General features: G+C 40.2%; 1 protein-coding gene across 3 annotated transcripts in view; it reads right to left on the minus strand.

The window, feature by feature from the left end:
- Positions 1-2916: 2916 nt before the first annotated feature.
- Positions 2917-24488, minus strand: part of CYB5B (cytochrome b5 type B) — a 49498-nt gene continuing 27926 nt past the window's right edge. Inside the window, exons 4-6 of one of the 3 annotated variants that reach the window (XR_013444423.1) lie at positions 22360-22388; positions 14782-15071; positions 2917-9025 (exon numbers count right to left, since the gene is read on the minus strand). Coding sequence is in view for 2 of the 3 variants with exons in the window: in XM_036087009.2 (XP_035942902.1) it covers positions 18741-18831; positions 22360-22388 (120 nt within the window). In the remaining variant the exon portion in view is untranslated. Of the gene's footprint in view, positions 9026-14685; positions 15072-15118; positions 18832-22359; positions 22389-24488 lie in introns of those variants that run through there. The other 2 variants (XM_036087025.2, XM_036087009.2) reach the window with 2 other exon arrangements.

Raw genomic sequence — 24488 nt, forward strand, 5'->3', positions numbered from 1 at the left:
ATATGGACAGTTTCACTTCCAAGAAGTTCCAAAACAAGTAAAACCAAATCATGTAGTTTAGGGATGCATATGTAGGTGGAAAAACTATTAAAAACCGTTTCAACGGCAAACAGGATATTGGTTGCCCTTGGCAGGGAGACGCGGTTGGGGAGAGGCTCAGGAAGGTCTGAGCGGCAGGCCGTTGTGTGGTTCCTGTCCTGGGTGAGATACATCAAGGTTCACGTGGAGTTATTTTTAACTGTACGTAGGTACTGACCGACCCATGCACTATTCTGAAGGTTTTATTTCACCATTTAAAGGATAGACAGAACAGAACCTCAGTCTAGATGTCAGGAGACCTGGATTCCCCAGATCAGCTTGACCGTGCGAGAGCTGTGTGACACGAGACAAATGATCTCATCTCTCTGCCTCAACTTTTTTCTAATATGGGATGATAATAACTGCCACTTATTCGGGGCTTCCTATTCCTAGGCACCATGCTAAGTGCTGTTACATATGTTATCAGTGCTTATTATGCGTCCCTTGGTCTGAAGCCAGGCTAAGCTGAAAGTCTTACAAGGGTGCAGAAATCGACTACAGAAGCTGATGGCAGGGCGCAGCCAGGGGACAGACTCTGGCAACTCAGTCTCTCAGGGCTGCCTTTCTCTCTGTAATCGTTGCATTCTTCTCTTTTGCTTTAAACTACATCCCAGCCCACCTGTGAGGAAACGACCACCCACAACTCTCAGGTTTTTATCTTCTCCGTTCAAGACACCGGCCAGACCCGACTCTCAGTGCAAATTACAAGTTCCCCGGAGAGAGAATTCTTACTGCTTTAGCTTGGATGCTGCGTCCACCCCTGACCCAGTCAACTGTGGCAAAGGGGCAGTCACACTATGCAAAACGCCTGCTAGGGACAACCATCATGAAACTAAACGGGACTATGGGTTGTTGGCAGTCAGCCCCTGGAAATCTAATTCAGTAAGGGTGTCAGTTTCTCAAAGAGAGGGAAGAGATAGTGGAAGAACAGACGATCCAATGTCAACTGTTATTTAATCTACCTTTATAACAACCCAATGAGATAATGTCGATATCCCCATTTTAAAGATAAAGAGACTGAGAATCAGATAGGACCCAGGGTTTCTCAACAGTGGCACCACTCACATTTTGGACTGAACAATTCTTTGTGGTGGGGGGCTGTCCTGTGCATTGCAGGATGTTTAGCAGTAATCCTGGCCTCCACCCACTTGATGTTAATGGCACTCCTCCAGTGGTGACGAGCAAAAATATCTCCATGGGGGGCGCCCAGGTGGCTCAGTCAGTTAAGCATCTCGCTTCGGCTCAGGTCATGATCTCAGGGTCCCAGGATCGAGCCCCGAGTCAGGCTCCCTGCTCAGCGGGGAGTCTGCCTCTCCCTTTCCCTCTGTGCTCTCTCTAGCTCTCTTTCTCTCTCAAATAAATAAATAAAACCTTTAAAAAAAAATCTCTACATTGCAAAATGTCCCCTGGAATGGAGAACCACCAACACAGGCTAACTAGATTGCACAGCAGCCCTCCACTAGTAAGACAGAGAGAGGAATCAAACCCAGGTCTCAGTGACTCGAGAGCCTTCCCTTGGTCACTGTCTCTCCAAGGATCAGATCTAACTTACCTCCCTCACAAGGTGGTAATGAGGATATAATGATGAGAGAGGACCCTGAAGTTAGGTGGAACGTATTGTCTCTGCATTCTTTTTGTGCTTCCAGTTCTGTGGATCGATGTGGCTGCTCACACAGCACAGGACTCTACATTTCTCAGGAACTTGAATTCCAAGGGCCTGACCATTAACCAACCATACTCCCTCCCCATTTAGTTTCATGATGGGATTCCTCTTCAAATCCTCTCCCTCCTGAAGACTGGTATTCTCAGAGTCTTGCTTGTCAGATGGTCAATCCCACTCTATCCAACCTATGATTTATGGTAACTTTCCTTAGCTAGTTTTCTTCTAGAGGAGTCAAGTCCTTCTCCAGATAATTGGTCCCCAACACCCATATATTCTTCTTCCACCAAAAACAAAAACCAAAACCCCTGACGAAGCATGTTACAGCTCTTCCTCCATGAACTAGAGATCTCAATAACCTGAGGTGCATGAGGTCTGCAACTGCATTCTTTCAAACCCAGTGGTTTCCTTGGAGTGGACCCCTGGTAACTCAAAGGCCTCTCTGAGAATGTGACTTGACAAAGCGCTTCATTGACTGACTCTAATCTGTTAGTTTTTATTCAGGTTTCTCATATTCCTTGTGACTGAATTCTAAAAACGATGAAGTCCTTCATTTGCAAGGCTTTGAGGCTCTCCCATCCGAACCAAAAAGGAAAACATTTTGGCTGAGATTAGGGGAGGTTGGCCTTGCACACACACTAGCGAGAGCAGGTCTTTACGGTGAGCTTCTGGAAGTTTATGAAAGAAACCATGTCCCTAGCTTTTTGGCTCCTCCTAAAATGACCACAATATGCCATTCATATCCGCCAAGATATAGCTTGTTTGAAGGCCGGGTTACAATGTAATATTTTTTAGTAAACTTTTTAAATTGAAGTATAACTTACATGCAGAAAGGCACACAAATCACAAATATATAGTTTGATGAATTTATCTTAAAAGTACACACACCCATATAACCGCCCACCACCCAGATCAAGAAAGCACTAGCATTCCAGAAGCCCCTCTCAGAATCCTCTTCCGGTCACTATCCCAACCCTCTCCCTAAATGTAACCACTATAATTTTAATCTTATGACCTCCATATTTTTTATGTATCTGATGGCCCAGATAATTATCTCTGGAGGCCAAGGTTAATCAGAAGCTGGGAGGATTGTTTTCCCATGAGTCATTCTTCTTAAGAATAGTTCATCAGTGAGGATGCTTCCAGCTGCAAGTAATAGAAACTTCAACTCAAACAGCTTACACAATAAGAAAATTTATGATCTCCACATAAATGGGAGTCCTGCTGTAGAGTGAGCTTCAGGGTTAATTGAATCAGCGCTTTCAGTCAACAAAGTCCCATGTTCTTTCCATCTCTCCGCCATCTTGGTGTTTGCCTCATTCTCAGGCTGGTAACAGGACAACGCAGCACTTCTTTCTGTGACTCTCTCTTTGGAGGGAACTTCTTCCAGAGTCTCAACCTGCTGGTGAGGATTTGGTCACATGTGCAACCAATCAGACCAGGAGACAGGATTGCCCAGTTGCCTTAGATTTATATGGCATGAGATGGAGGTTGAGAAGTCCACTCCAATGCTCCCGTGGAACGCCACATAGTACTCATGGAAAATGTCGGGCCTGACTCCTCTATAAACATGCTTTATAATGCTAAATGGTAACAAGGGTTATAAAAAGTGGAGGTTTGTGGCTGGACATACTGGTGGAGATTCAAGGTTACAGGTAAGGAACTCTCTGTGAGGAAAGAATAAATTGACCGTGGCAAAATAAACACAGCAGCTCTTGCCCTCTCTCTCCTCTGAGCGTCAGTGATCCTTCCTCTCTGAATTGCCTGTTTGGGCACTGAGTCATAAACATCATTTAAAAAGTCACTGGGATGGTGTCTGTTACCAGTTATGCTAATCACAAGACATAATGTTTCAGTATACACTTAGGACAAAACCCACTTCATTACAAATCACATGATGGCGAGCAGCACAAACATGGGGCACGCTATTTAAATGCTACCAGGTGGGACGCCTGGGTGGCTCAGTCGGCTAAGCGTCTGCCTTCAGCTCGGGTCGTGATCCCAGGATCCTGGGATCGAGTCCCGCATCTGGCTCCCTGCTCAGCGGGGAGCCTGCTTCTCCCTCTCCCTCTGCTTGCTATTCCCTCTGCTTGTACTCTGTCAAATAAATAAAATCTTAAAAAAAAAAATTTAAAAAAAAAATTATAAATGCTACCAGGTGTGTGAGTCACAGCTCCTCAAAGGACTCCTTCAGTTACCCAATACCCAACAGCCATTCAGTCCTCCTAGAAGTTTGAATATTCTCTATGTTAAAATCCCAATTTTAAAATAAATACTATAAATATGAGTCATACATATATATGTCTTAGTATTCATTTGCATAAAATAGTTGGAAATGTAACATTTTGACATCCCCTTTAACACTGTACTAGTCACATATTATTAGGACACCGGTGAATACCTGTGCTGGAATCCATCATCAAAGAAGATCTGGGTAGGCAAGCTATATGCATCAGTGAAAAACAATCATAATAATGATGTACAATAGTCATATTTTTTGTGTTAAATGGTAAAATGTGTATGTCTGTGGGTGGTATGACAAACAGCAGATAGGTTTCCAAGACAAGGTATTACACTGGATATCTATGTAAATTTTACATATGTAAGTATATGTACACCAATAATTTTACATTTTGTAAAGAAAACAGGGTCTCTAAATAATCATTCATAGTGGATAAATACCAACTGATATTATTCTCAGCACCAAGGAAGAATGAATACAAGGGCAATTCCAATTGAAGAGTACAAAATCCAGCATATCCTTCAGAAAAATACATACCACAAAACTAATAGACTTGAAGACATTTTTTCATAAATGTTTCTAATTTTATTTGCTACTATATTTATAAGGCAACATACCAGCACAAATATTATAATATCTAAATGTACATTCTAATTTGGGAAAGTACATCAAACACTGGGCCCTAATGGGCCTAACCTCCCCCCCGCCCAGTTTCAGAAAATGTATTCTTTTTTACTAAAATAAAAATATAATATCCTGTGATCATCAATCACTTTCAATGTGTTTTATATCCAACAGCCTTCCAATAACCCCTGGATGTTCCAATGTTCGTTCTTGTTAGAATTCCAGTTCTTTCTCAAGAATAACATGAGGCATATATATTTTACTATTCCTTTGTATGTCAACTGGGAATGTCTTTTTTTTTAAGATTTTATTTATTTGAGAAAGAGAGAGATATCGTTAGCATGGGGGGGAGGGGCAGAGGGAGAGGGAGAAGCAAACTCCCCACTGAGCAGGGAGTCCGACACATGGGCCTCGATCCCAGGGCCCAGAGATCATGACCTGAGCCAAAGGCAAACACTTGGCCGACTGACTCACCCAGGCACCCCTGTCTTTTATTTATAATTCCAAACTACCCCAGTTTGATTTTTGGCCTCTTTTTTTCTTTAAGATTTATTTATTTATTTGAGAGAGAGAGAGAGAACACATGCTTGCTCACGCAAGTGGGGGAGGGTCAGAGGGAGAGGAAGAAAATCCCAAGCAGACTCCCCATTAAGCACAGAGCTGGAGGCGGGGCTCGATCTGATGACCCTTAGATCGTGACCTGAGCCGAAACCAAGAGTCCAGTGCTTAACCGACTTAGCCACCCAAGCGCCCCTAGATTAGGCCTTTTGGAAAGAAGTTGAGTATTTCACGATGCCAAGATCCAACAGAGTCATCTAATGAGGATCCCAAATGATATAAAGAAGCCCGTTAGTTTGCTCCACAAAGGTCAGATCAAGGTTGCAGATTTTAAGAAGAATGCTCGTTTCTGCCACACCAGCAGAGGGCACATTTTCTATTTCCCCAGACAGTAGTTCCCCCTTCTTGGCCAGTAAATTTCAAGATCCCCAGAGGATGCCTGAAACTGCAGATAATACCAAACCCTACGTGTTTTTTCCTATACTACATACCTATGATATAATTTATGAATTAGGCACAGCAAGAAATTAAGAGTAGCTAATAATAAAAAAAGCAATTTAAACAATCAACTGTAATAAAAATTATGGGAATGGGGTCTCTCTCTCAAAATATCTTACTGTACTTTACACACCCTTCTTCTTGTGATGATGTGAGATGATAAAATGCCTACATGATGAGATGAAGCGAGGTGGATGACATAGTCATGGTGACATAGGTTAGGTTACAACTGACCTTCTGACCCTACCTCAGAAGCAGGATCATCTGCTTCCTGACCGCAGTTGACCGTGGGTAACTGAAACCGCAAAAAGGGAAACCACAGAGAAGGGGGCAGGGGTGGGGATGGCTAGAACTACTCCAACCAAGCAAATGTATTCTGAGCACCTACTATGTGTAGAACATTGCACCAAGGAGGGAAGTAATAAAGTAAGTCTACTGCCCGATCCCCACCCTCAAGGACACTCCAGTCCAGCTGAGACAACACAGGAACTAGTCTGGCACTAAGAATAAAAATGGCCATGCGTGTGATAGGCATTCAGGGGGGGGAGAATTCAATGGGGGGGGGGGAGTAATGTGAGGTTTCATAGAGTAAGTGAGACCTAGCATTTGACTGCAGTCTGGGTATGATTCATCCAGGCCAATGTGGTAAATATGGCGCCCATCCACGGCCACGCTTTGTGCCCGTGGCAGGCATCGTTAATGAACACCAGCGTGGCTCCCCTTCCCACTGAGCGCAGACCAAACACAGTGCTACCAGCAACCCAGACCAGTCAACGGGAATCAAAACTCATGACAAAACCCATCTGGCCTTAGGAATGGGGTGGGAGGTGGATATTCTGGCTAATGGGAAAGAACTTTCAAGGATACAAAAGGTAAGGAAGGGCAGGTGGAAGGAGGAGACAGTAGAGGGAGTGGCTGGCTGAGAGCAGACTATCTAGGTAATAAAATCTGATAGGCAGTCTGGGGTCTAATCATAGAAGATATTGAAAACTTAGCAGTTCTTGAATAAAGAATTTGTTTAAGAAAGGATGGCTTGGAAGGAATATGCATAGCAAATACAGAAAATGGCTGCACCCACTTTTTAAAAAAAGTCTTGAGAAGAAGCCCACACCTCTGAGTAGACTTCAGGGTGATAATTCTCATGAACAAAAGATTTCGGAAGTGTCCTGATTTGTAGGTTAGAAGACATATTCCTTTGGAAGGCATTATTACGCTGTGTTCTTGTCTATGGTGCTGCTATTCACTGATACTGATTTCCTGATTCTTTGTAAGTCATCTATTTTTTCTCTTTGGAAGCTTTTGGGAGCTCTCTCAACTGTCTCAGCTGTCATCATGAATCAGTTTGTTGTCTCTGAAACAGAGATTCTGTTTTCATTGAACTGTGGCAGGGCCAGATACTGGCATTTCTTAACATTTCACAGTGATTTCAAGGTGATCCAAAGTGTTGCCATGGTCTGTGGTCTTGGACTTTATTCTTATCCCTTCTGTTCTGAAATTCCACAATGATAGGAGTGAGAGTCCTTTTTTATTATTCCGCTGAGCACTCAGGGGTCCTTTCCAGCTCAAAAATCATAATCATGAGTTCTGCAATGTTTTCTTGTATTATTTGTTTTAATTTCTTCATTGTTCACTTCCAGATCTCCTATTGAGATAGGGTATCTCTTTCTATAAACCTCTCACTTTCCATCTTTTCCTTATTGTTTTATCTTATGGGAGGATTTCTTCATTTTTATTTTTACAACCCTACAATTGCTTCCCTTTTTATTTCTGTTCTCATTAAAAAAAAATAATAAAAAAAATTAAAAAAAGAATCCATCCAAAAAACTTTTATTTTGAAATAATTTACGAAGACTTGCAAAGATAGTACAGGGTTCCCATATACTCTTTACTCAGACTTCCTCTAATGTTAACATCTTGCATAACCAAAGTACAATTATCAAAACTAAAGAATTAACATTGCAAAAGTGCTGTTTAGTACAGACTTCATTCGAATGTCACCAGTTTTTCCACTGGTGACAAGGAAAAAGGACATTTCCTTTTTCTGTTCCAGGATCCCACATTGCATTTAGTTGTCATTCCTCCTTTGTCACCCCCCCTCCCAATCTGTGACAGTTCTTCAGTTTTTCCTCATCTTTTATAACTTTGACAACTTTTGAAGAAAGTGGTTTGGTAGAATGTCCACCAATTTGGGTCTGATATTTTCTCATGTTTAGATTGAGGTTATAAATTTTGGGGAATCCAGCAGAGGTGATGTGCCCCTTCCAATGCATCATTTCAAGGGTACATGTTGCTGGTGACGTTAAATTTGATCACCTGGTTGAGGTGGTGTCTGCCAGCTTTCTTCACTGTAAAATTACTGCTTTTCTCTTTGTGATTAGTAAATGCTTTGAGGGAGATACTTTTGAGGGTATGTAAATATCAGGTTTCTTAAGCTATCGCCCACTGATTTTAGCATTCTTTGGTAGCCTCACATTTGTAATTTTTAGAATTCTTATTCTCTTAATGTTCCTTTTTAAATAGCATCCATGTTTGTCTTCATGGATATAGTATCATCTCTCTGAAGTTATCAGGGTTTTGTTTTTTGGGGTTTTTTGTTGTTGTTGTTGCTTTTCTTCTGCCTTATCTCTTCCTCTGACTTTTTCCCTATTTGTTTTGGTCTCTATCCTGTTAAGGCTTTCCAAACATGGCTGATAGTCCTTGGCTACCCACTCATATTCAACTGTTAAGCAAGGCACTATAAATCTTTTTGGATGTTTTTGATTGAAGGATTTCACTGCAGGGTGAACATGGGGAAGCCACCAAATGTCTACACTCTCTGTAGATCTTCTCTTGGACTGGTGACTTTCTCCACAGAGGGATCTTCTTAGTTTATTCTAGGAGCCAAGGGGTGCAGGTGGAGGGGGTCTCAGCCATTTGGATGAACTTCCACTTAATCCCCGCTTTGCGCTCCATACTCACTGTCCTCGGCTTTGTCTTGTAATATCCCATCAGGTTCCATTCAGGTTCCACTTTGCCCAGGATTAAACCTCACAGGAGAGGAATAGCTGCCTAGCTGTGCAGGCTAGGTTTGGCAGAGGATGTGTGTGTGGGGGGGGGGGGGTGAGGGCAAGTTTAATTCAGTTTTTGAGGCTGCTACACAACTTCTACCCTCACAGGTAAATAGTGCTTCCCATTTATGAGTTAGGGATCTGTGGTGTGACTTCATTCTTGTTGGCTTTTCCTCCTCCTTCTATACTCTTCTAAGTTTATTGGTCTTCCGTCTTCCAAAAATGTCTTGAGATCTTTCATCAACTGAAGTGTACTCTCTTATTCACTTTGTCTCTATGGATTTTTATCTTTATTCTTTACTCTCATTATTTGTGTGGCTTTTGGAAAGGAGCAGAGATAAACAAGTTTATTCAAACTATTATGTTCAATCAGAACCCCATTATTTTTTTTAGGGTGATCAAAAAATAATCTAAAGGGGCACCTGGCTGGCTCAGTCATTAGAGCATGCGACTCCTGATCTTGGGGTCGTGAGTTTGAGCCCCACGTTAGGTATAGAGATTACTTAAATAAACTTAAAAAAAAAATCTAGGGGCGCCTGGGTTGTGCAGTCAGTTAAGCATCAGACTCTTGATTTTGAGGTCAAGATCTCAAGGTTGTGAGATTGAGCCCTCTGTGTTGGGCTCTGTGCTCAGGAGGGAGTCTGCTTGAGATTCTCTCCCTCTGCCCCTCCCACGGCTCATGCTCTCTGTCTCTATAAATAAATCTTTAAAAAAAAGAATCTAAAGATGAATCAAGTATAAAATTCTATGAACCAAGCTTCCATGCAGAAGAACTACAAATAATTTCTTTTTTTTAGATTTTATTTATTTATTTGACAGAGAGAGAGACAGTGGAACACAAGCAGGGGGAGTGGGAGAGGGAGAAGCAGATTCCTTGCCAAGCAAGGAGCCCGATGCAGGGCTTGATCCCAGGACCCTGGGATCATGACCTGAGCTGAAGGCAGAGGCTTAATGACTGAGCCACCCAGGTGTCCCGAACTACAAGTAATTTATGTAGATACTCCACCCTCAAGGGGTGGAACGAAACTCCCCATTCCTGAAGTGTGGGCTGCCCACAGTGACTAACTTCCAATATGCAGCAGTATGAAAAGTTCTTCCAACGAATAACTTGAGAGTAAAGAAACCTAAGAAACACTACCTCAGACCATTGATGAAGGTCAACATCAATAGTCAGAAGTCCTATTGATAGTATATCCCTTGATGTGATAAAAATGGCAATTTACCGGGGTGCCTGGGTGGCTCAGTTGGTTAAGCAACTGCCTTTGGCTCAGGTCATGATCCCGGGGTCCTGGGATCGAGTCTCACATTGGGCTCCCATTGCTCTGTGGGGAGCCTGCTTCTCCCTCTGCCTCTGCCTGCCACTCCCCCTGCTTGTGTTCACTTTCTCCCTGTCCAATAGATAAATAAAATCTTTAAAAAAAAAAAAATGACAATTTACCTCTGAAGCCTTCCTTCTACCTCCCACCCCCTCCCCCCCAACCCTACAACCCAGTCTATTGTAAAGAAAAATATCAAGTTCCAATAGAGGTCATTCTACTATGTACCTAACCGGAACTCATCAAAATTGTCAAGGTCATCAAAAACAAGAGTCTGAGAAACTGTCACAGTCAAGAGGAGCCAAGGAAAACATGATGACTAAATGTGATGTGCTATTCTGAAGTTTTTTTTTTAAAAAGACATTATGTAAACAATGAGGAAATATGAAGTATGGACTTTAATAAATTGATATTAGTTCATTAATTATAAAAATGTATCATACTAATAGAAGCTGTTCATAGGGGAAAACAGGTGCCCACTTCATGAGAACCCTCTGTACTACCTGCCTAATTTTTCTGTAAACTTAAAACTGTTCTAAAAAATAAAACTTAAAATAATTTATATGAAACCAATAAATCCTGGCAGCTAAATCTATTTACAGAGAAAACAGGATGGTTTGTGGGCATGCAGGAGTGAAGGGGGTTTTGGTTGTTAGTGATGTGGGCAACACTGGGATTCATCTCAAAATCCTACTTGGGAGTCCTAGATGGCTCTTCAGCAAATCTGGCTACGGTTGTTCGTTCAGCCACAGTGTGATAACTCATACTGAATCTCCTTAGCCCTCCCTGTGGCCTAGCCATGCAGGGTACCCTGAGAGATGCAGAAGACCCTTCCTTCAGAGGTCATAGTCCATAACTGAAGACACCTGAATACACACACACACACACATACACACACACACACACTGTGTGTGTGTGATTATAGTATCTGCTTTAGGTCACTTCTTCCCTTATGATCCCCCTCCCATTCAAACCTGGGTCCCCATGCCCTTGATGGGACCAGAAGGAGACACTGGGATACTATCTGGCTTACTACATTCTCATTTCTAGGAATTAATTTCCATTAGGCATTTGGACTGGAAATTAATGTAGCCACTTTGATTGCTATTGATCTTCTGATTTCTAGTCCTAGTTCGTCCTGAAGTCCAGCTATGCTTCCTACCCTTGAGTTCCATCAGCTATTCATAACTGAGTCATAACAAGTAGGTTCTCTTCTACCTATAGCATCTTAAATAGGTTTCTCTATCTTATTCTATGAAAAAAAATAATTGGGGCACCTCAGTGGCTCAGTCCATTAAGCACTCGACTCTTGATCTCAGCTCATGTCTTGATCTCAGGGTTGTGAGTTCAAGCCTGACACTGGGCTCCACAGTGGGCATGGAGCCTACCAAAAAAAAAAAAAAAAGAGCACCTGGGTGGCTCAGTCGGTGAGGCCTCTGACTTTGGCTCAAGTCGTGATCTCGGGGTCCCAGGACTGAGCCCCATGTGGGGCTCCCCACTCAGCAGGGAGTCTGCTTCTCCCTCTCTCTCTGCTCCTCACTCCGTTCATCCCTCTCGCTCTCTTTCTCAAATAAATAAATTTAATCCTTGGGGGAAAAAAAAAAAAAAACGAATCTGTGTATCTTTTTTAAGTTAAGAGTATTTCTTCTTTCCAAAGATACTTAGACTTAGCACAGAACAGAAAATGAGCTTTTGCCCTATGAGAGCTAGGGTATATACTTGAGAGAGGCAGAATCCTTACAAAAACATCATTACCAAGGCAGGCATTTAAGGTCAGATAAATTGCAGAGGCCACAGCGGTCAGTATATGGGTCTCAGAACCAAATCTGAATGAGCTTAAGACAAAAAACAAATTTACTGACTCATACATGAAAGGTCCAGAGGTAGAATTTAGCCTTAAACGAAGGTCAACAAAGATGTTCAAACACAAGTGCACTATTTTATATGGATGGTCCAGATCATAAACAAATGGGCTTTATTTCTTCCAAATGTTTTCTAGGACAGATTAAAGGGTACATTTTTGTACCACAATACTTTAAAACGGAAGAGAAGCATAGCTGAGGTGCTATCTTGTAATTATTAGTAAAACATAAGGCAAAGTCGCTCAATGAAGAGCAGGGCAGGGTTTAGGATAAGAACTAAGGAAAAACTCAAAAAAGATTTTTTAAAGGATTCAGGGGAAAAAGGGGGTCCGACTGGGAGTCTTGGAAAGCTCATCTTCCTGTGCTGTTCAGGGTGTAGCTTCCCCCATTTCTCTATTTGTTCCTGATTATCACTTTTTGGGTAGTTGCGTCAGTGGGCAGATTTGTGAGAAGCTTCATTTTTACTGTGGGCACCATCCTGTTGCTCTGTAAGGTAACACTACCTCCCCTTTCTGAAAAACTCAGATGAAGAAGCTAGGGGGAAAAAAATCATCTCAGAAGAAAGCTTCTCTAAGGAAAAGTGAAATTTAAGCACCTGGGTTTTTTTCATTTTTCTCTTTCCTGGTCCCTGTGGTTCTAAAGTTAACATCAGTGTTTCAATGACAGAGATTAGGACCAGGAGCAAACGAGAGGAAACTGCTTTGAGGCTGGCAAAAAACAACAAAAAACAAAAAATGCCATGTCACACTTGTAACAAACAGCATCTGTTAGTTGTGTTACGTTGTGCTTCCTTTAATCACACTTCAACGTGAAACATCTTTTCATGATGTAACAATCTCAAAAGCTAGAAATGAGTTTTCAAATCTTTTGGTACATGGTGCGAAGTACAGGATTTCCACTTCTCAGAAGTCCACATGACTTGTAGAGAAGGTTCAGAAAAGGCTAAGTTCAAGCAAACCAATTATCAATTACTTCCCATTTAAAAACTATAAATTTAGGGGCATCTGGATGGCTCAGTCAGTTGGGCATCTGACTCTTGGTTTCAGCTCAGGTCATGATCTTGGGGTCACGAGACTCAGCCCCACATCGGGCTCCACGCTCAGCATGGAGTCTGCTTCAGGATTCTCTCTCCCTCTGCCCCACCCCCCTGCTCGTATGCACATGCATGCTCGCTCTCTCAAATAAATGAATCTTTAAAAAAAAAAAAAAGTTGTTTCTAATAACGTAGTTCAAATCTAAATTCTCACTGTTTTTAAGAGACTGTTTTTAGGGGCGTCTGGGTGGTTCAGTCGTTAAGCGTCTGCCTTCGGCTCAGGTCATGATCCCGGGGTCCTGGGATCGAGCCCCGCATCGGGCTCCCTGCTCAGCGGAAAGCCTGCTTCTCCCTCTCCCACTCCCCCTGCTTGTGTTCCCTCTCTCATTGTGTCTCTCTCTGTCAAATAAATAAATAAAATCTTTCAAAAAAAAAAGACTGTTTTTACAAGGGATGCAAAGATCATCTTATTTTATTTAAGATTTTATTTATTTATTTGACAGACTGAGAGAGAGCACAAGCAGGGGGAGAGGGAGAAGCAGGCTCCCCGCTGAGCAGGGAGCCTGATGCGGGGCTGGATCCCAGGACCCTTGGATCATGACCTGAGCCGAAGGCAGACGTTTAACTGACTGAGCCACCCAGACGCCCCTACAAGGATCATTTTAAATAAGTTGTTTCCAGTGAAACAACAGCATCTCTTCAACAACCAAGATTTTTCAGGGACTCCTAAGACAGCAGCTATTTTTTAGTAATCTACTAATTCAGAGAAAATGATTATTGATCTCATATCATTGACCATACACATAAACATCTATATATGAGAATTAGTAGTAGATATACCAAGCACATTATTAATTCTTATAAAGTTTAAACAGTTTTTATATGAGAACCATCAATACAGGAAATGGAGAGTTTGGGGCTATATCTGGATCTAAGCTCTGGCTTTCATCTTAGCTGTGTGGCCTCAGGCAAGTTGTTGGTGAAGTTCAGATATCCCCATCTACTGTTTAAGGATGCTTAAGGGTAAGGATCAGAAATGCTATCAGAAGTACTGCATGGCATGTAGTAGGTGGCACATAAATGATAAAGAGTATTATAGCTGTATCGTCATGTTTCATTTGACAGCAACTCTAGTCTTTCCTGGATGCTTTATAAAAGAATTAAGGTTTTTAGGGGCACCTGGCTGGCTCAGTTGGTGGAGCATATAACTTTTGGTCTTGGAGTTGTGAGTTCAAGCCCCACACTGGGTGGAGAGTACTTAAAAAAAAAAAAAAGTCTTAAAAAAATTAAGTCTTTTAAATGCCGGAATATATGTGATTAAGCTGAGTGGTCCTTTCAATATACACTACAGATATCTATTAAGCTAATTAATGTTAGGTTACCAAAATACCTACAATCGCCAGCAGTTCAGTTCAGACTGTGTGGGTATTTCTTACCTTAAATTTACGTAATTAGAATCACAATCTTCTACCTCAGGCTTTCAGGAATAAACCAGGATTTGTCAAGCACCTGCCAAATACTCAGTATCATGAAGAGTGCAGTCATATGAAGTATTAGGACTGGAGATTAAATATTAGATTCAAACACTAGTAGTAAGAATGGGCCTATCCTTTCTATCCTTTCCTGTTGGTAATTCATGTGACAGTGAAATAACCAAGCCCTAATGAACGATGTCTCATTAGTAATGTTAGAAGGCTATCAGTACGTTTTAAAGGTAATTATAAAAATTGTTTATTTCCCTTGTTTAATTAACACAGTCGCTAGAACTTCAATCTCAGTGTTTAATTTTCCCCAACAGTTTAGCTATTTCCAAGAAAAACAATCATTTGAAGACTGGAATTGCAGATAACAAAATATTATTACCTTGTACTGGCTTCTCTTTACCAGATCGTTTCAGTAAAAACAGAACTCCCAACTGGTCTACTTGGTTGCCACTTCACGTCCATTAATACAGCAAAAGTCTTGATTTTTGCCTCTTGTGATTATCAACCGAGCAACTAACTTCAAAGAAAGAGCAGCAGAAGGAATACTGAAGAACCACAGAACTGTCCAGCAAGTTACACTAAACACAGTATTAGCACAGATACAGGTAACTTTCATGCTTCTCAAATTCTTTTCTTCCAGAACACCTTAGGATTACAGAGCCAACACTTCTGCTTTAAAAAAAAAAAAAAAAATTAATAACTGTAGTCAGGGCAAGAAAAGGAAAACAGTATCTTTATTGTGTGTAGTTCTAACAAACATTCACTGTGTGCACATTCCAGCAGAAAGAGACAAAGATCTTTGTTCAAAATATGCTGAAATAAAATAGGTAAACAAACTCCATTATTGAATACACAAAAGGAATGTTAATATTACTCGTTCACAGTTGAGGGTAAAGTAAAAAGAAAGGAAGTTAAATAATCATAATATTTTGCCCAACGAGCACACGTAGAATATAGGTACAGGAAAAGAGCAGCTCCTAAAACTTATGAGTAAGATGCTAGATATTGGGTAGGTAACTTGACAAATACCTCTCTGCTTTCTGGAACCTCCCTCTGAAATCACCCCCACAAATTCCAAACCAGGCCCTTTCAGAGAACAACAGCCAAATGTGAACTAAACTCCCCATTACTTTTGTGATATTTGGCAACAGAGTAAGATGGTTTAAAAAAAAAAACAAAAAAAAAAAACAATCTCTTGTTGAGACAAGACATGTCTGAATTCATTTCTCTTAGGAAAGGAAGTAATGAACATTAATGTTCTGCATTTCAATCTCCTAAAATGGAATTTAACCAGATAGGTATCACTTGAGATTTGAAGCACGAGATACCATAAGTAATGATATACCTGGCCTATAAATATAAAGCATTTCTCATTGCTCCACATCGGAACTCAATGGGTATAAACTCAACAATGCTCTTATCTCACAACATATGCATTTACGGCAACTGCTAAAAGAACTTAACAGGCTCAAATTACAGGTTCCAGTGGATTTTTGTTTCTGCTTAAGAGGTCGCAAAAGAACTAAACACAGCATCAACTTTGTCCCCACCACTTTATTGTCTTTACAAATGTGGAATTGTTTAGAAACCGAAACCAATTACTAAGGGGCAGGGGCTAGGAAATTTTGGAGACCTGGTACTCACATCCCCATGTGGGTGGCACACGTTGTCCCTCATCCCCTCCTTTCGTGACCTCCAGCCGTCATGCGTACAGCACAGTGTGTGGCCACAACTGGTCCTCCTCAGGAACGAACAACCCACCACCCCAGAGATCAGCCCTCCGGGGCCCCATCAGCCAACAGAGACTAGCTCCACTTACTCTCCAGAAGGGTTTTCGTGACCTACCGATGTTGAGACTGTTATGAGAATTTGAGTTTACCTCCTAAAACAAGTCCTTTTTGATGGATTTGGCTAACATACTGTATTATTCTACTGTTTAGAAAAACCTCTGCAAATTCGCACACTAGCTCTACCTTTCGTCTGGCTCAGCAGAGTAACAGTGAATGGACCCAAACGTGGTTTTTCTAGTACAAAGTGACATCAGGAGTAGATCAAAAGAAGCCCTGGGTGTTGGATGGATTTCATGGACGGTAGAGACAAGGTCTGAAAATCTTTTCCTCTGGCTCCGAGGAAAAACAAGTCCAGATATAAACAGGAAAAGAAAACCAATATGAAATAGAAAAGCTACCTTTTATGTTAGTGTTCACCCTAAAAATATATTAAAAAAAAAAACAACCCACCAATTTTACTTAAGACTATAACTCTTTAACATTTCTTATAAGCCAGATGTTTTTCATTTAATTTTGGAGACTGCCAATATACTTTTAATTGATCCAAGTTATCTGCTGGCTTAGTTTCAGCCTCAATGTTCCCCTTCCAGTTCCTCAATAGTCCTTTGTTCGTCATTTCTACCCCAATGTGGCCCATGTAATCATGCAGCTTAATTATTACAGCAATTATATACCAATTCTTATTCAAGGCAGCCCTTCCTTATGCCTTCAAATGGGAGGAGCATCAATAGTCACACCACTTTTGTTACATAATCACCAAAGGTTTTTTTCAATAAATTGTCTAAAAGTGGCATCTTATACAAAATATTTTCTAAAGATAGAAGTTTGACTATTCCCACACCCCTGATATATAAAAGTCTGCCAAAAATCCCCTAAAATTTCTTTATAATATCATATCCAAGTGTGCAAATACAAGGTTAATATTATTTTGATGAATTCTAAATTCACTACAGGACCTGGGTTGAACCTTTTCTTAAATAGTCTGCAGGGGCAGACGCTGCTTTGCGGGGGCCTTTTCTGTCTTGTCAAGTCCGTGGCAAGTTGGAAGTGAAGGCGGGGCAGGGGGAGATACTGAGTAGTGTCCATGGTCCTTCTGGAACCAAGCCGCTCCTTGCTGCACAGGACAGTGGCTCAGAAGCAAACTGGTAATGCTTAAAAGATGGGGAGAAAAACCACCACAAACAATTGTTGGCAGAAAACAGCCCATACACTGTCTCCTCAGCTGCTTCCATAGGGGAAAAAAAAAGTAAAGTCAAATAAGCCAGAGAAATTCCTGAACCAAGAAGAAACACTCACTAATAAATAGTATTTCTTCTAAATAATAACCTACTCTTCAATTAAAGGAATAAAAGGAACAAAACTTCTAGCTGGTTGTTTTTTTCTTTTCCCCATCAATGGAAAAACAACAAAACCACAAATTGGAGCCATGGAGGTAAAATCCGGACGAAATGGAAAACATTCTCTTGTCACGCTCTCCCCCTTTCGAAGGCCACTTCACTATGGAAGTTCTTTTACTGGGGCTAACAGAAGATCAGCTACTGTAGCTTTGATCAAGTTGGACTCTTGTTTTTGTAAAACGGGGAGTGAAAAAACTCACTAATCTTAATCGATAAAAAAATTTTGGTAAAGTTCTACAGATAGAATTATAAATTTGTATCTAAGCAATAAGACAGCTGCGGGGAAAAGAAAGAAGATGGCTGGAAAGTGGTGCCACACCAAAATAGAGCATGAAGTCTTTGGGGGAAAAAAAAAAAAGAAAAGAAAAGAAAAGAATGAAGTCTTTGGTGCTTTTCCTTAATTCCCGTCCTAAGTAGTGTCTTCAATATTTTGTGAAACAAAGAGGACTAGGAATTCACCCTATCACTCACCCCAATTCATCTCTCCCCTTCCCTCTTCCTCTCTGCTCCCAAGACATACGACGGAAGCACAGTTCTGTCCAGCAGCACTTGGCGGACCTGGGGGTGGCAAGCGCTACCTCCTACCCTAGCTCCGGAGGGAGGACAGGATTTCACGGTCCTTCTGAATTTGAACAAATACAAACAAGGAACGAGATCATCTGGCAGTTGTGTTTTGTCATAGGTGTGCAACTTTACTTCATTAATTAAACCCCTTATGATAAATAATAGAATGAAGTCAGAAGAAAAATGGAAAAAGGAAAGCTTCAGAACCAGTGTGTTGCCCTGTTAAGAACGTCTGATGTACATCAAGGAACTGGAAAGCAGGCATTTTCACCAAAGGACAATGTCACTAGGACATTCGGATTGTAATTATAAAACCAAGTTCAGAAACACGAAGGGGCTGGTGGAAGCCAGTGGAGAGAGGGGCACTGGCAGGGACACAGAACAATGAGCAGGTGCTTTGGGAGTAAGGCTCTGGGAAATGAAGGACACTGGCCCCAGGTCTGGGGTGGGCGTGTGGCCAACCATCTGGCCTCCAAGGGGGAAGCACACACCCAGCAGGATTCGAGAAGAGGGCATCGCTCTGCCTCCAAACAAGTCTCTAGCTCGCACTCCCAATGGATATGCTTTCCAACTTCCACACGGTCTCCTCAGGAGGATTTGCTTTCCGCCGTGTAGTAACGGTACAGGAAACCTAAGACAATAGCGCCTAGGATGGGCAAAATCCAGTACGACCAGCAACTAGAAGTGGGGGGAAAGCAATGAAGCCGTGAACACCTGATACCAAACATTTGCTATCTTTCAACACCCACATTTTAATATTTTTATGAGCAAAGAGTTTTTATTTACTTTGGGAAGTTTAACCGCTTTTAGCACCCAAGTAGCAGGAAAAAACATTTGGATTGGTATGATAATATTAAACAGTAATTTTTAAAAGATTAAAAACAGAATGCATAGTATGATATGAAAAAATATATACATACATACACGGTTCTTTATATGTTTTTACAAAGACAAGTAGTGGTTATTTCTGGATTATGGATGGCTTAAATTTTTCTTCTTTGCGCTTTGTTTTTTACATATTTTATAATTAACATTTTTAAACAGGAAAAAAGCCACCATTCTATAGATATAATTACAAATTTAAAAGCAATACCATCTGATACAACTATTGGCAATGTTTTATCTGTCTCACATGTATTTTCTAAATTTAATCCTCAAAACCACCCTATGAAATAGGTACTACTATTACTCTCATATACACAGAGAATACAAGCCTTGTACCCAAAATCACAAAGCGAATTGAGTCAACCCGTCTGATTCCAGACCCATCCTCTTAGTCTCTAGTTAAGTTTGGACACTAACAAGGATACACACCCACATAGAACATACTGAAAAGTTAAATAAATAAATAGCAGTTGGCTTAAAAAAAAGTTGGGGTGCCTGGGTGGCTCAGTCAGTTAAGCAACCAACTCTTGGTTTTGGCTCAGGTCGTGATCTCAGGGTTGCGGGATCGAGCCCTGATTGAGCCTGCTTGAGATTCTCTTTCTCCCTCTCCCTCCTGCTCTCTCTCTAAAATAAATAAATAAATCTTTAGGGGGAAAAAATAAGGTCAAATAAAGTTAAATAAATCGCAGTTGGCTTGAGAAGTCCTGTAAGAGACTTTCCTTAGAACTTCAGGATTGTCATCACTCTCTTTAAAATAATTCTTCTCTATTCAGCTCATTAGCACTGCTCATTTTAAAGTGTAATTTTTCCATGATCCAAATGACCTGCATGCCCCTCTACTAAGACATACGCAGCCTTGGTATTAAAAGGTTTTGAAGCCAATAAAACCAGCCGAGTTTCAATAACAAAAATGATTCTCCTTGCCTAAACATGCCTGGCACTTTGTACATTTAAGTATGGCAGAAAGCTGCCCCAGAGTTTATAGAGTGTCAGCCAAGGAGCTTAGTGTAAAAAAAGCAAGCAAGCAAACTGGCATATACAACAGCACTATGGCACATGGGAACTTTGAAGTACAATGTCCCCAGAAAGGTAATCAATTCAGGTATCTTGGAGAACCACAAGAGACAAAAGGAGGGTCCTTGAGAAAACACTGAAGAGAAATTCTTCCGTGCAAAAGACAGAATGGTTGACCACCAGTCCTCATACAATCCTTTGTAATACTTAGCTGTCGCTGGGGATAGAAGCAGAGGAAACAGATTTATGCTGCACCAGAAGAGTTTTAGGTGCAACAGTAACTTCCCGGCCATAAGACAGAACTCTGTTTTGGAGATTTGCTCAGGTTACTGCATGTAGTTGTGACTCATTTGTTTTTATTGCTTTGTGGTATTACACTTTATGAATATACCAGAATGGATTCATTCTATTTTATTATTTTTTGGATTCATTTTATTAAGGAATGGTTATTTGGGTTGTTTCCAGTATTTTGCTATCTTGAATAATGCTGTTATGAACATTCTATGTATGTGTTTCCTGGCATACTTGTGCACACATTTCTCTCAAATATATCCCTAGAAATGGAATTTCTGGGTCAAAAGTTATTCATATTGCCAAATTTACTAGATAATGCCAAATTCTTTTCCGAAGTGATTGTACCCATTTATGCTCCCCTAAGAGGGCCTAAGAACCTTGGCGATCCACTTCCTCAACAAATTCTCTTATCTGTAGAATTTTCAATTTTTGCTAACCTGGTAGTTGTAAAATATATCTTATGATTTTATTTTATTATTTTAAAAAGATTTTATTTATTTATTTGAAAGAGAGAAAGAGCACACATGAGCAAGCAGGGGGAGGGGCAGAGGGAGAGGGAAGGAATCTCAAGCAGACTTCCCACTGAGCGAGGAGACAACTTAGGGCTAGATCTCACGACCCTGAGACTATGACCTGAGCAGAAACCAAGAGTCCAACACTTAACCCACTGAGCCACCCAGGCGCCCCTACCTTATGATTTTAATTTGCATCTCTCTGATAACAAGTGAAATTAAACCTTTTTTTTTTCATGTGCCTATATTTGGGTTTCCTCTTCTGTGAAGTGCTTGTTTAAGTCTTTTCTCTCATAGTCTACTAAATTTTTAAAATTGATTTGTAGGAATTCTTTATGTATTCTGCATAATAATTCTTCTTTTTAAAGATGCATTTATTTATTTTAGAGAGAGAGGGAGAGAAAGCATATAAGTAGGGGGAGGGGAAGAGGGAGAGAATCTCAAGGAGACTTCCCACTGAGCACGGAGCCCAATGCTGGGCTCTCAATCTCACTACACGTGAGACCATGACGCGAGCTGAAATCAAGAGTCTGTCCCTTAACCAACTGAGCCACCCAGGCGCCCCTGCATAATAATTCTTAACAAGTGCTATGTGTAGCCTAAGTCTGCTGCAAGTTTATGGCTTGTGTTTTCAAATTCTTTCCAGAGTATTTGGCTGAGCATAAGATCTTAATACTAAGGAAGGCGAATTTATTAATAGTTTCCTTTAAGTTTAAATTTTTTAAATTCTCTGTCCTTCACCTCAAATTAAATTGAGGCAAATGTATACCTTCCAGAGCTCATACTATTATATTCCTAAAACCACGGCAAGGGATATTTGAAGTAAACCTTTGGAAAAAAAAACCCCAAATCCCTGAATATGCAAGCAATGCATATTTTTTCCTTCTATAAAATGCAATAATAGCACATACCTTACAGAGTGGTTGTGAGGATTAAATGAGATTAAGTTTTAAGTGGAAGTTGCATAGCGGGGCTGAGCTGCAGAGACTGTTGGCTTGACTTAACAGTAGTTAGCTGTCCATGCACTGGCCTCTCACCAAATGTGATTCCAAATTATGTCACAACATGATTTAAAAATTACTCAAAGCATGAACTTTTGAGATTACTCAAAACGATTCTAACTGTCAAAAATAATTTTGCTAATGGTAAGGAACCACTGAATTTGCAGTAATTTTGGCCAAAAAAGAGTTAGTTGTTAAGCTGTACTTTTTAAAAACTGAAATGTAGTTAACATATACTTAAAATATAGTAATACAATATTACATTAGTTTAAGGTGTACAACACAGTGATTGGACAAGTCGATACTTCTGCGGTGCTCACCACAAGTGTAGCTACCATGTGTCACTATAGAATACTTTCACAATACTCTTGACTATATTCCCCACTTTTCTTCCCAAGTCAAACTGTATTCTTAAATTATGTTATACATGTATATTTACGGAAGAACCTCTGGCCAGACATTATGTTGAACATAAGGAAGTCCATTAAGGGTATACTAACCTTTTGCATGGAGCATCTTTTGAAGGGTCCTGAAGAAGATGCATATTCAAAAGTTACCAAGAGAAACAAAGAAGATTAATAAGTATGTAAATCTTCCTGAATACCTATATAAACTTTGCAGCTAATAACAGAACTTCATCTTTCATGCAATTTGATGTTTATAAACCTAATGCACTGGGAGGACCAAGAATTCTATTTCTGATAACATGCTGGTACTCCCTAGTGAAGAACAAGTAAGGAAAGCATAGAAAAATGGCCTAAACTTTCTTAGATGTAGAAAAAAAAAATGCCATTGATACAAACTATACTGAAATGAACGAGCTGCAGTCACGACGACAGGCCTAGTTCAGCCGGGCTTGCCACTGGCAGCAGCAAAGACCACATTTTCTGAAAACGTATTTTAAAAAATCAAAACTTGTGTCAAAAAGATCAAATGTGAAATGCTCTAGAGCATGCAGATGACTGCTTTGTGGCTTATAAAAATGAACTGGTTACTCTCTGAAATCATAATAATTATGATTAGAAAGCCTAAGGCTTATTTAACAATGAAATGGGAAGAATGGAATTAAGCGGGGGGAAATATCAAAATAACCTTAAAAGCAAATTTCTGGCAATAAAGAGTAATAAAGTACTGATCCATGCTTCAACATGGATGAACCTTGAAAACATTATGCTAAGTGAAAGGAGCTGGATACAAAACACGACATATTATACAAGTATTACAGAAATCCATTTGTATGAGAGGTTCAGCATAGGCAAATCTAGAGGCAGAAAGTAGATCTGTGGTTCCCTAGGGCTGGGGTGGGTGGCAACAGGGGAAGAGGAGTTGGAGGGGAACAGGAATGACTGTTAATGGTATGAGGTTTCTTTCTGGAATGATGAAAATGTTCCAAAATTATTGTGATTATGGTGGCACAGCTCTATGAATATACTAAAACCCCCTGACTGGTACATCTTAAAGAGGTAAATTGGATGGTATGTGAATTATATCTTATAAAGCTGTTATTAAAATTTTTAAATCCAATTTAAGTAAATATCAAATGAAGTTCTAGAGTCCATTAATTAGCTGTATATACAAAAGGCCTGCTAACTTACTGCCAGAGGACAACCCCATTAGCATAGGTTACTGCTGCCCAAAATATCCTCTTTGCCAATATGTAGAAGTATGCTAGGGTGTGAACACAGAATATTAACTCTGTTTAACCACAATTTTCAGTAATCACCAAGAATTTCCAAAAACCCTACATACTGGTCTAGATACTTTAGAGCAGATCATGAAATGAGTTTTAATTTCATATACCCAAACATTGCCATGCAAATGAATACATGCCCCAAACCCAAAAGAAATTAGCCTACAGGCAAGTAAAACTTTTAATAAAAAGTTTCAGATAAAGCACATAAACAAACTACTATACTTCTTTGAGACCTTGATGATTAACTGCTATCTGGGACATTTCTACTAGAATATCATCAGTCAGGTTAATTAAAACATATTACTAGTCGATCTTTGAGAAATACAGCAAATGTTTTATACATTTGGAAGGTGGTGGTTGTAGTAGTTATGGTAGTGTGTGTGTCAGACTAACTTATAATGTTGCTTTATAAAAGATTCCACTATAGTAGCCATGAAATAATTGAATTTCATCAAGAAAATGTCCATGGTCTTTTATGCTTTATCCACATATATACCAATGATTTTGGAACAAAAAATGTACAGTCAGTATTAAAAAAACTAGGACAATTTGAAAGGCTTACATGAAGGCATTATAGAGTAATGTATGTGTTATGTTTAATCTGTAATCATAGTAAAAGCCAAAGTTCATATTACTGGATTCTCTAGATTTCAAACCTTTAGCCTCTTTTACAACTAAAAGCCTGGGATGTGTGCTAACTGGAGTGAACCTCAGACAATGCAGAAAGCAACTGAGAAAAGAAAGAGAAAGACCAGAGAGAAGACCATAATATGCTCCAACTGTAATAGTTTCTAATAAGCAATAAAAAATTTTAAAAACACTTAAAAAACAAAACAAAACAAAAAAACTAAGTACCTCAATTCCTGTTTTAAGATCATTCCATCCCTGGAGGCAAAAAGACCAATTTCCCTACCACTGGAGGAAAGAGAAGAGAAA

Source organism: Halichoerus grypus, chromosome 15 (genome assembly GCF_964656455.1).
Source record: "Halichoerus grypus chromosome 15, mHalGry1.hap1.1, whole genome shotgun sequence".
NCBI lineage: Eukaryota > Metazoa > Chordata > Mammalia > Carnivora > Phocidae > Halichoerus > Halichoerus grypus.